This window comes from Phalacrocorax aristotelis, chromosome 1 (genome assembly GCF_949628215.1).
Source record: "Phalacrocorax aristotelis chromosome 1, bGulAri2.1, whole genome shotgun sequence".
NCBI classification, from domain to species: domain Eukaryota; kingdom Metazoa; phylum Chordata; class Aves; order Suliformes; family Phalacrocoracidae; genus Phalacrocorax; species Phalacrocorax aristotelis.
This window is the reverse complement of record NC_134276.1, coordinates 158,039,145-158,051,969: the sequence shown is the minus strand read 5'-3', so window position 1 is coordinate 158,051,969 and position 12,825 is coordinate 158,039,145. Positions and strand designations below refer to the sequence as shown.

The window sequence follows — 12,825 nt, the reverse complement described above, 5'->3', positions numbered from 1 at the left end:
AATAAATTATGCTTAAGGATGCACAACAGCTGCCTTGTTTCCAAACAGACCAATTAAAGCTGGCAGGGCTTATTAAGTCAGGCACAGCACCATCCAGGCTCAGCTCTGCTGCTTCCAGCCCCGAGCTGGTGCTGGGCAATTAGCTGGAAAAGCGCTTGGGCAAATCTGGAAGTGTGGCACTGACACCCTCCAGCCCTGCAGAAGTCCCCAGCTGCCATCTCACATTGTGGTCCCTTCTGTCGCAGGAGCAAGGGTGTTGTCACACAGTTTGAGTCTCCTCAGTGTCCTGAGGAGGACCATACTTGACTGGCTGGTTACCAAGGGATATTCCTGACCAGCCTCAAACAGGAACAAGGCTGTCACACGTATAACCCGTAAAACACCAAATTCTAGTTTGGAGATGCACTAATTTCTGTGAAACTGCAGCAGTACTGGAAGGTTTTACATCACTTGGCCAAGAGATTTATATAGCAGACAAACCTCAAGCTTACAAATCAATCCAAACTTTCGTCTTCTTTCCTTTAAAATTGTTCATTTTCTCAACTATGAGAATTTTGGGCTACATTCAGGTGTTTGCTGGAAGGAAGTACCATCTTTTCTTAGAAACAGTACAGTTACTTCACTTAATGAGTTACTTCATACTCAACACTAAATTATTGATTGATTGTATCTGATACTATTAATTTTATTAGTTTTATAAGCAGTATGTAACAATTTCATTCTGGCCATGCCAGGGTTTTTACCTTAAGTCTTCCCACCCTAAGAGGCATTTATCTTAACATAATCAAGTCATCCGTAGGTTACAGAATACAAACATAAAACTTAATTGGACTGCTTACTGGAAGTGTTCTCCAGCTCAGTTCATACTGCCGTGACAGGTTTTTTGAGCATTCAGGTGATGGATTCTAGGTACTATGTCTGCTGTTTCCCTATTCTCTTTCCATATGTACAATGTGTCCATTAAATTTGACTTTGAAGAATAGCTATGAGAGTGCTTTTCACTAGCAAGACTTTTTGTAGTAACCAAGTGTTGCATTCAGTACCTGGATTTAGAAGACAGGAGCTGAAGTGTTGTTAGTCCTGCAGCGAGCAGCTCCTGGGCCACATCACAAGATAAATGCCATGCCACTTCTCTTCTAGATGGGGATAAAATACTGTGAAATGTAAATCTACTGATGAGACAGCTCTGAAGAAGCTGGCTTGGGTACCAGATGCAGCATAGGTACTGCAGAGTGCTCCACAAGCATGCCACCTGGAGCTGAGCTGGCCAGGCTGCTTCCAGTACGCTGGAAGGCCTGTCAGCCCAGCACTGCAACACTGGTGCCACACATGGAAACCCGTGAAACCCAGAGATGAAGTCTTCTCATGTCAAAGGCTTGGACACACCCTACCCAAAGGTCTGCCAATAAACACAGGTACCTAATTTTTTAATAATATCACTACTGTTGTATAAATAAATTGTTGAAATATTTGGTGGTAGTACTAAGGGTTATTTTAATGACTTTACAAGCATTATTTGGAGTTACTGAGACTGAAGAATAATTATTGAGACCGAATAAAACTAGGTGACTGGGAAATTAATTGCAGTTATCAGTAACCCAAGGAAAAGATAATTGCAATTATTAATAGGCAAGTTTTTTTTAAAATTCAAAAACACCTGGTCCATCTAGGGAAAGTTCAATAAAAATTATTTGTCCACTACAAATAAAGAATCCATCAAGTTTATAGCTGTGTAAGAAATGATGCAAAAAAGAATGACAATAGAAGTGTCACCCTTCAGGAGTTACAGAAGTGCTTTTTGTTTAATTTACATAAAACCAGTAGAACCTGTTCTGGAAATAGCTATCCTCAAGTTTGGAATGGCAATAGGCTTCCACACTTTAACCTTAGACTAAACAAAGCCATCAAGAGGAACAAGATAAGACCTTAAAGGTTATAGCTCTTGGGAGGGAAGACAATGTGAAATAAAAACACAAACTACACCGACTTTTTCTTGTTGAAAAAAATACTTCAATGGGGAAGAGCTGTTGTGGAACTATTTCAAAACTAGAGGGGGAAGAAAAGGCCAGAGTAGCAATAGAAGTATTTGGAAAATATTAAAAAATGCCCTGAAGCTACTTTAACAGATATGGAAAATCGGACAAAGCATGGTCTTCTCTTCCTGAGTGAATTTCAAATAGTGTTTTCAAAATCTCTGAAGAAAGAGAAATAAGACTTTAACACAGACTGACAAAATTGGCTCAGAAGCAGTCTTGAATTCTTAAGTCTAAGGCCTAAAAAGTGCCTTACTTCATATTCTGTAGGAAAAAAAAGTTTCTCTGACCTCTTTCCACCATTCTGACATTCTCTGAAACATTATGATAAAGCCATATCTATTTTTGTTTTCTCATTGTGTAAATATATACTGTCATATTTAGTATTTTTGGTATTAGCTAGTGATTTTAATTATGGTTCAGTGTCTTTATTCAGCCAGGAAAAGTGGACTGACGTGAGAACTCCGTTCTTACTCAAGGGCCTGGAACAGGGAGTTCAGCTCCAGGACCGCTGGAGCAGAGTCATACCAAGGCAGGCTTAGCACATTGGGTTAAAGGTCCTATCACGAGCTTCAGAAGCAATACCAATCAATGTCAGACCCACAGAAATATCTTAGCCAAAATTACAGGGTTCAATGATCATCTTTCACACATAATTAAAGCAAACAATCGCCCATCTGACCTGCAAAACTTTCCTAAGGCCACCTCGTGTACAGTCTTTTAATCACCAAAAAAATCTGTACTAGCAATCACCTTTCTTGCCATATAAAATGTTCACTATTGTATAAGAATGACAGAAGTGGAAAAATCCACTGGGATTTAGATGCAAAGAGCAGGCACTTACCATAATGGCAAAGCAAGCCAATGCTAACGTTTGGAGTTGCTTACAACTCGAGCTGCATTTTTTAAAAATTATTTTTCTTCTTTCAAAAGAGGGCAGCAACACAAGTTATCTGAAGACTGTGGAATTTCTTCTAAGACGACAACATCATTCTACAGCCAATATTTCTGTTTGCATATTCTGTTTAACCAGCAGGATTCTTCCTAAACTCTTCAGAGATGTTTTCTTCTTAAATGGGATTCTGGTTTTGCCTATCTCCATTTTTGCCTCGAGCTACACTGGAACAACAAATGCTACGACTGACAAGAACAGAGCAACTGGTCTGCAGATCAGTAACTCCGGACTTTTACGGAAACCGAGGCACCCAGAAGTGGTGGACACCCTTCAAAAACGTGAACGTAATGAAATACTCATGGATCAAAGCAAGAATCTGCTTACTTTGAAAACGTTAAGCATCTGAATTTATGTCCAAATGCTTAAGTGATCCAATACAATTAAGACAGCAGCAAGATGATAATAAAAACATGGCTTTGTATGTGAAGGACCAGAACTTAAAATTCATCCCTTCTAACCCCACCGAGTGTAGGGACATGACTGAGGGGTGACTGACGTCCCTGGAGCACTGTGATCCCATAGTTTCGCTTGCAGAGCTGTCCATAAACAAGAATGAAGGCAGATGCCACAGATGAGGGCTGCTCGTAAGAAGACCTATCTCACCCAGCGGCTGCACAGAGCCTAAAAGGGAGCTGAGGCCTTGGGGGACCCCTCTGCGCCTGGCTGACCCTGCCGCAGCCCCCAGCTCCCCTCAGCAGAGCCGGGACGCCCCGGGAGGCACGGCAAAGGCCTCGCCCACAGCTGGAGGTCCTCAAGCCCCACAGGCCGAGGCTGGAGGACGGGATCTTTCCCTCATTCCGATCACACCCACGAGGATCTCCGTCAGCTGAGGGGGGATCCCACTACCTCCCCCTTCCCAGGGGACGGAGCCGCGAGTGGGGCTGCGGGAAGCCGTCCCAGCCCCTGCCGCCCGCGGCTCGGTGGGAGGCAAAGGGGCACCATCCATCTGGGGCCTCGTTCCCCACAGGCGAGGCCGCCGCGACGCCGGCCGGGCCCGAGGAGTTAATGGCGGCAGGAAGCTATCCCCGCCCGGCCGGCCACCGCGCTGCCTCCCGCCGCCGGCCCTCCCCGTGACTCGCTTCCTCCGGCGGACGGGAACTGGGAGGAGTGAGCGGCCGCGGGCTGCCGCCCCCACCCGCCAGCGGAGCCAGCCAGCTGCCGTGCCCCGCTGCCCGCGGAGAGCCGCGGCCGCCCCCACGGGGAGGGACGCCGCCGAGCCCCGCCGCCGGGGCGTGCCAGCGGCCGTCCGCCACCGCCGCCGCCGCACACCCAGCTCCCCGCGCCCAGCCGCCCCGCAGCGCCAACATGCCCGCCGTCGATAAACTCCTCCTGGAAGAGGCTTTGCAGGACAGCCCGCAGGTAGCGGCCCGCTGCCAGGAGCGAGGCTGGGTCGGGGGGTGCAGCCGCGCCGCGGCCGCTGCCGGGGGAGGAGCCCCGGCTGCCCGCCGGTGGGACGCCCCTGAGCTGGCGGTGCCGGCGGGCAGCCCGCTGGGTCCGGCCCGGGCGGTGCGGGGTTGACAGCTCGGGAGGGCCGGGGAGCAGCCCTCCCGCGGCGGGGAGACGGGTGCCAGCAGGCGGGCAGGGCGGCGGGGCGGGCTCCCGAAGTGGGTCAGGGTGACTTCGCCGGTCGGAGCCGTCGGGGAGCAGGGATGCTGGGAAGCAGGTCAGCGGCACCCGTGTGGCGTCGAGGGAAGCTTTGGCCTCCTACGGGGCATCTGTCAGGGAGAAACAGCCTGTGTCTGCTCCTGGGGGCCTCTGGAGGAGAGGGCTGCACCCTAGCGTGGGGGGACAGGGTGTGAGGGGCCAGGGGCACGATGCCCTTTCTCCTCACCTCCCTCAGAGTAACCCCTTGTTTGGCTTTTCCCTCACGCTCTCCCCTCGGGGTGGGTGCTGGCTGGCTGTAAGGGTTGCCCTGAAGAGGTGAGGTGCGTTGGGGAAGGATAGGTGGGCATGGCTTGCTGCCCTGGCTTCTTCCGAGGTTCCTGAGGGAAAGGGAGACTCGTGTGCTGTGAGTCACCTGCCGCGGTGGCACAAGTGGGCTGAAGGAATGCCACTGCCAGCATGCCTGCTCCTCCCGCTCGTGGTGAGGGATCCCAAGGGCGGTGGTTCAGATACAGGGGCTTCCCTTGAGGACAGATGAGGTGAGGTGGATCCCAACGAAGATGACCTCCTTCTGAAGGAGTCTGAGAAACAAGGGCAGGTGGTTCCTGCCCTTTCCTTCCCAAGCCCTGCAGGCGGGGGAGAACGCTTCTCCCCTCTGCCCAGTGCTACGCCCAGCCCAGTGTAGCACCCTGTGCCCCAGTGCTGGGAGCCACGATGGGACATAGCTGCAGAAGTGACCCCTGAGGACTGTGGAAACCCCACAGCAAAGAACACGCCATGTCATGATGTTTTCTGGGTGGCAGAGAGGTGTGAGGCCTTGACAGCTGGGAAAGGAGGATGGAAGGTGGGAAGTTTGGGTGGAAGAGAGAAGCAGGGAGAAGGGGAAAGAGTGGAAATTTCACAAAGGGCTGGGGAAGGTGCAGTGGTGGACAAAATGTGGTTCAGACAGAGATAGAAAAGTAATTGGTGAAGCAGAAGAAAAAAGAAGGGAAGGCAGGGTGGACCGGCATGGATCCTGTTCCCATGTAGCCCTGTGTTGTAATCCTAACTAGTCTGCTGATGGATCAGGAGGAGGAGTGAACAGGTAAGGTGTGGAACAGATTGCTAAAGGTGTTGCAGAGTCTGTCATGAGACATTTTGAAGGAAAGACTGGACGTGCACCTGTCACAACTTAATGAGTCTTGGGGCTGATCTTGATCACCTTTTCTTATCCTGTTTTTTCTGTGTTTCCATGAAATCCCATCCTAGCAACAACAATTTTCATCATCTGTTTGATATGGCATATCATCTCCATCTTTGGAGACTTTCAAAACTTGACTGGAAAAAGTGTTGAGCAACCTGATGTAGTGTCAGAGTCGGCCCTGCTTTGAGCAGGGATTTAGACGAGGCGACCTGCAGAGTTCCTTGCCAGCCTGAACTGTTCTGTGTTCCACTGTTGACCAAAATGTGCTAGATTTATTATGAGCAGTTATTAACGTTTTTAGTATTAACCTCCCCACTGCATTCTGGAGCTGAAGAACTTGATACACAGGATAAGTGGACTCATTTTTACCTTTTCAGTCAACGCTTCCTTCAATGATTAAAAGTGTAACAATGACTGAAAGCAGCTGAACAATTAACTGAATTAAATTTGGAGGTCTTCATCTTTCTTCTGACCTGAAATGAAGGCTGTTAACATCTCCTTTGCAATTACTGGAAATACCAGGCTGTGCATAAACCCGAGTATTTGCAGGATGATTGGGCTTGATTTGGTCATTACTTTTTGTTTAAATTCTACAACTTTGGGAAGGAGGGGCATTGTTTAATTTTTCTAATGGCCCAGTGTTGTTAAAATCTATTTTTTCATGCAAGGAAACAGGAGGGTTTTTTCAGTGTTGTATATTTTTATTTTTTCTTGGGGAGAGCTTTAGATTCACAGTGCAACAGGATCCCGCTGCATACTACAAAATCAAAGCAAAAAGGCGGTCTCTGTCCCACAGAATTTACAGCGTAGGAGCTTATGGGATCATTTACTTCTGCATAAAGTGACCTGATTCTCCTCTGCCTTGTGCAGTCACGTACAGCAATGCAAAGAGATGGTAAAATGAGGATATAACCTCACTTTGTATAAATTGTGTGAAGTATGTAAATTATGTGCAAGGCAGAAGAGAATTAGGCCAAAGTTGTTTCTTCATCCATTTTTTGAAACTTGATTTTTCCCTCCCATACAATATAGTACTTTTGTCTTGGTTTGTCTCCAAGAACTGGCTGAAAAAGCCATAAGAAGTGCCTTGATTTTGAAGTGTTTGGCCACGAAATAGGAGAGATTTACATAAGCAGTCATGCTAAAACCAAGGTAAATACTTACATGAAAGTAGATTTTTTTTCCTGTGTTTTTAGAAGCTGAGATAATGGTGCTATTAATGAGGCCTCCTAAATGTTAGCTTAATATTTGGATTACTGGTTTATTTCGGCAGCATTAGCTGCTGTTCCAGGATTTGTCAAAACAGCGACAATGAAAATATACGTATGCTGGTATTTTGTTGCAGTGATTTAAAATGGTGTTCTTAAATATAAAAGTTTCCAAGAACAACTTCCAAACTGCTTGAATCATTTATTGTTTTTATTATTTTTGAACAATATGCTAATAACTGAGGCCAAAACTTTCAGAAATTATTTCCCAGATCTGTTCTACCTGAACCCATATTTAGACATCTGAAAAACTGATCCTACAAAAATTCAGTAATGTTTAAGAATGCAGCTGACATCCCTGTTTTTGGAAACCTTTCCCTGCATGCAGAAACCTGTGATTTGTTGCCTACTTTAGGCAATTTCTTTATAACTTTTTAGTCTTGGCTTGAGATTTGTCTCAATAAACTTTGTGTCAAGTTTTATCATTTTTGCCTTCCCTTAATTTATTTTTTAACCATCTTCATACCCTGTGCATTTCACGTGCTCTTGTAACACCAAACAGGAAAGACAAGCACTGTATAGATAGAATATAGTTTGTTGACATTAGTTTTGCTTGTTTTAATGCATCATTGAAGATAAAAACATTTAAAACCAGATCTTTTGGAAAACCAATATGTTTTCAATTACTGAAATAACAGCGTAGTGTGGAAAACCCTCAAAATCATGCTACTGTCCTTGTAGGGAAGCTCCTCACAAAGGTCCTTTATAAGTTTGGGTTCTTGGTATCAGTTTCATTGACTTGGCCTTCTCTGCATTCTTTGGTTTTTATGTTTTCTTTATTTGAAAACAGTACTTTGTATTACGTATGTCCTTACATGCTGAGATCTCAAACTAGTTACCCAAATACATTGACTGCCAGTGTCGCTAAGGTAGGAAGTGTTGTAGCAGCTTAGCATGATAGCAGACTGAAATGTTGAGAGCTTTAGAGTTACACAAAGTATGGAAGTACTCCCATGCAATGTCTAGAACAGAACCCAGGGACTGACTCCCAAGTCATGTACTTTAACTGCTGAGCAACACAAAATTCTGGCTTAGATACTTCCTGACAGAGATGAAATTATACTTAATCTTAGGTCAGGGTTCGAAGGGTGCTGATTTTGAGTTTTTCAGGACAAACATAAAGTCTGGGCAGAGAAGAATAAATGCCTTGTGAAAGTCCACGTGTCTTTTAAAATAGTGGAGCAACTTAATCTTAATTCTTTGAAATAAATTTCCCAGATTTGAACGTGGATACTTCAGATACGTTAGAGATTCCTGTAATATATGAGGCTAGATAAAGCACTTGCTCTGTTTCAGGACTGACGTGTTTATGAAAGAACTGGAGTTTATGCATGTCCCTCATGTAAGCAGATGAAACTAATTAATGTCATATAAATTAGCTGTACAGATGGAGAGACATTACCAGTTAGCATCAAATAGATTGGATTTGCCAAAGTTAAGACTAAGGATGGATCATGACTTTGTTAAAGGGACCGCCTTCCCTTTACCATAACTGTCTCGACCTAGCAAATCCTGGAGCTTGGCATTATTCTGAGATATCTTTGTTTCCCATCTCAGGAGCTGTGTCAGCAACACAATTCTTTGTTCCTGATGATTTCACTGAAACAAACCAAGGGAATTACTGTCTTTAAGGAAACACAAGTCATTATGCCCTTTTTTCCCCCATTTGGTGATGAGGATGAGCTAGCAGAATGGAGAAAGTACGGGGTATCTCTGAGTGGGTGTATACTTCTCCGCCTGTTGTTGTAGATAAACGTTCAGTTGTTTGGTCTCATTACGTCAGCTAGCTTTGGCAGTGGCCCTTTAAGAGTTGCTCAAGACAGTTGAGAGTGACTAATACTCTGTAAATTATCTCATGGAAAGGGGTGCTTTTAATGCAGTCTGACATTAGAGAAGTAAAGTGAGCAAGCAGTGGTGTTTGACCCAGCGTCCTTAACGTGGTTTGGATTACTGTAGTCAGCAGGCAGATATTCAGGATTTTTTACATTCCTGATTATGTTGGAAGGAATGTCTATTAGAGCAAGAGACTAGGAGTCAGGATTTGGCCGTAGCATTTTATCACTTCACTTCCTTATGCCTCAGTTTACCTATCCATAGTGCAAGGACTAATTTCTACATGTTCTGAGATTCTGAATAAACAGAATCATGGAAAGGTAAAGGCTTATTATTTCTGATTGATTTGAATCTTTTTGCTACCATCTTTTTACAGTTGTTCATGATTCTTTAATATTTTCACTTGGGACTAAAACCATTTGTGTTTTTTCTTTTATTGAAGACTCGTTCTTTGCTCAGTGTATTTGAAGAAGATGCAGGAACCCTTACTGAATATACGAACCAGTTGCTTCAGGCAATGCAACGGGTCTATGGTGCTCAGGTAATTTTTCATTTGTGTTTCTTTTGTTTGATGTCAAGTAGAAGATAAATTGCTATTATAATGCTGTTATTTACATGAAAATTGCCAAGTACCTGCACCTCTTGTGCTTTAAAAGGAGTTGTGGGTGTTTTCCATCTGATATCTTAGGCCCTTCCCACCTCAATGTTCAGAAAGTCATGTGCATGAAAAAAATCTTATCTGCTTTGTCTGTCTCCAAACAATTAATAAAATAATAATTGTGGTATGTCCCTATGGTACATTGGAAGGCCAGCCTTGACAAAATTGCTTGCCTAAACGTAGACACAATACACAGATAGGTATTCACATGGACTTAGGCATCCGACTGAGATGCTGTGACTCACCATTTGAAAGGAGCTGTCTATGTCCATTGATTACAGAGAGAATGTGTGCTTTGAGTCATACTGAAGTTGAGTACCTAAAGTAGTCACTGTTAAAAATATGGGAGCAGGAGCAGAAAAAAATAACACTTTCTAAAGCACTTACATGACCTAGATGGATAATTCCCTTTGAAAGTAAAGTTCATAAGGTACATCATATCCAGTGCTTTGGAAAATGTTATTATAAATCTGAGTGATTTTTCAGTGAAGCTAGGATTCCCATGTGCATAAAACTGGATATTTCAAAATACCATATGCAGGTCTTTAAAGTCATATACAGTATCCCATGGAACACTTGCAGGTATTTATGCAGGTTAGATACTCAAGTTCCTTAGAAACAACAGCTTTTTTTTTTTTATTCTTAAACCAGTAAATCAGAGGACACAGAGAAATGAGAATGGGGGTATTTTGAATTTACTGGAAGACTGAGTGCCTGATTCTTATGTTACCAGGAATCAGCTCAGCTATAAAACTACTGCAAGTCTATTTCCATTTGGTGGGATTGCTCTTTTGGGTGACTGATAGTATGACCTGGAAGAAAGAGCCGTCTGCCCACAATCTAGCTACCTACACATGGAGGATCAAGCTTTGGAGAACTTCAGGGTCTTCATGTCCTGGATCCCGTGCAAATGCAGAGCAGTCAGAGCCTTACAGCACAGCTCAGATATTTAGGAAACAATTCAGCATGTAGCCAGGGGCCGGAGAGGTGACATGAAATCAGCACTGAAAGTCAGTGATGGGCATTTTGGTAGAGTCACTGAGCTTTAAGAGTAGCAAGAGTATGGGCACATTGGGTGGTAGAAATCTGAGACTGAAGGGTGGGTAGGATTGAAATAGGTTAAAGAAGGAAATCAGAGGATAAATATGGCTTGATTGTTAAGTGTCCAGCTTGTGGACTAAGTGTTCCTTTGCCTTTTTAGGATGGCATTTTAGGAAGCGGTTACTCTGGCCTGTGATTTATGAAAAAATGCTTTGTCTGCTTTTGTTTTCCTCTTCCTTTCCATCTCTGGTTTTAGCCTTCTCCATTTCTGCTGCCCCACAGTTATGACATTTCCTCTTTCTTCTCACTGTCTCAGCGCATTTATCCATCTGTACTTTGCAGTACTAATGAGTCTACTTCATTTTTCCAGTGCTTCTTGGCCACTTTTGTCCTGACACTTCCTGCTTTAGTTTCATCTAAATATTCAGTCACTTGTGAATGTTGGATGTGTTCCTTGAAATACCTCATCAGATGTTTGGTGCCATTTTGAGATTGGAGGTGCGTAGCAGTTGTTTAAAGTCAAGCTTTGTAAGGATGTGGAGGAGGGCACCCTACGCTACACTGCCAGGGACTTAGGAGAATTCAGGTTTAGTGGCCAGTGTTCAGGAGTTTACCAAGGACATTGGCTCAACATTTAGTGTTCTTAGTGTTGCTGCTTCTGCCATTTAATTCCTTGGGAATCACTGTGTTGTGACTTCAGTTTGCGTTTGTGTCCTTGTGATCCAGCAGTGGCAAAAAAATGACATTGCAGTAAGAAGAAAGCATAAGTAGGTCATATTAATTAAATCAGTGGAAAAGAAGACTGAAACTTTTTGTGGTTTTTATTATGTATATGCTTTAAAAAGTCTTGATATTTTTGCATGAGACCTAAAAGAACAGACTAAGATTGGGACAAAATTTCTGGTTTTTAAATAAAAATTAATGGAAATTCAGCCATATGTGGTGGTTAATTCCCAAGAGAATGTTAGGAATCAGTGTTAGCCTACAAAACGCTGACTAGTTTTACTGAGCTTTGGAAATATCAATATATCCTTTTAAGAGACTGCTCCTGAATATGTCAAGGGGAGACATGTTTTCTGACTGAACTCACCCTCAATTTTTGAGAGGCATACCCCTTATGGCAAAACTTTATGATTGCGGTTGCCATAGAAAGAGAAGTATAGTGCTGAATTGCCCACTAAACAGGAATGAATAGTTAAGGAAAAATCTATGTGTAATATTTCTTTGCTGCCTAATCACAAATTGAGAGAAAAATCAGCTTTTGCTGCTGTGTTGTTTGTAGACACGTTGTCTGGGCCTCAGTAGTGACATACTAGTAAGTGCTACCAACCCTTTTCATTTTGAGAGGGAATGAGATTTGGTAGAGTGTAAAATTGAGAGAAGTGAGAAGCCAGGTTCTGAATTTGCCTTTTTATTTTCCTGACTTAAATTTTGTCCTTGCAAAGTCACTGACATCCCCTGCTCTGATTTCCTCTTCTGTAAGTTAGGAATTACAGTTACTGACCTACTTTGAAGCAGTGACACAAGTTCATAAAAGTGGCCGGAATCACAGTCATGGCAGACAAAACAGCCGTGGCTTGTACCAGCCCACAGTATTGAAAAATGAGGGTTTGTGCCCCCTCAAAACAGTTAAGACAGTTCTAAAAACCTAAATCTCATTTTCTTCCTAACTACATTCTGAACTGTAAAATTTCCCAGGTGTGTGCCAACCATATTCTCAAGATTTTCTGGAGAAGTTTACTAGGAGTGTGGTGTTTTTTCTGGTGAAAACTCAGATTTTCATGTAATTCAAACCACTGTAGCTTGTGCTCAAATGGTTGATGGTTCTGAGTGGAGGCAGCACAAAGTCTCAGGGGAGTAGCAATTAGTACCAACTGCAAGCCGTTAATTATCTGTGTGGATATATGGGTATATTTGTCCCAAAACACTGCTTTGTGTGCGGAGCAGCATTAAGTTTGTAAATTGACAGCTCAAGCTGCTCTAAACACTTGGATCAGTGCATTTGAAAAGAACATGAGAAAGAGAGAAATGTTTGCCCGGGGTTTTAAAAACACTTAGAAAAGCAGGAATCTTTATGAACACCCCTTTTTTTATTTTTTTCCCTTAAGATACAGGTTTCTGCCAGGTGCTGGGTACCTAACTTTTCAGACTTATATGTATTCAGGCAGGACTTCATTCTGCATGCCTTTGACTTTTCTAATGACATTAGGGTGGTTATTGGGATGAAGTCCATCCCAATGAATGCACCTAGT

At 43.6% G+C, this 12,825-nt stretch overlaps 1 protein-coding gene across 1 annotated transcript in view; it reads left to right on the top strand.

The window, feature by feature from the left end:
- Positions 1–4,088: 4,088 nt before the first annotated feature.
- The window catches only part of APPL2 (adaptor protein, phosphotyrosine interacting with PH domain and leucine zipper 2), a 39,785-nt gene continuing 31,048 nt past the window's right edge, over positions 4,089–12,825 (top strand). Inside the window, exons 1-2 of the mRNA XM_075075428.1 lie at positions 4,089–4,347; positions 9,317–9,415. Coding sequence (XP_074931529.1) covers positions 4,294–4,347; positions 9,317–9,415 — 153 coding nt within the window. The 5' untranslated portion in view covers positions 4,089–4,293. The remainder of the gene's footprint in view (positions 4,348–9,316; positions 9,416–12,825) is intronic.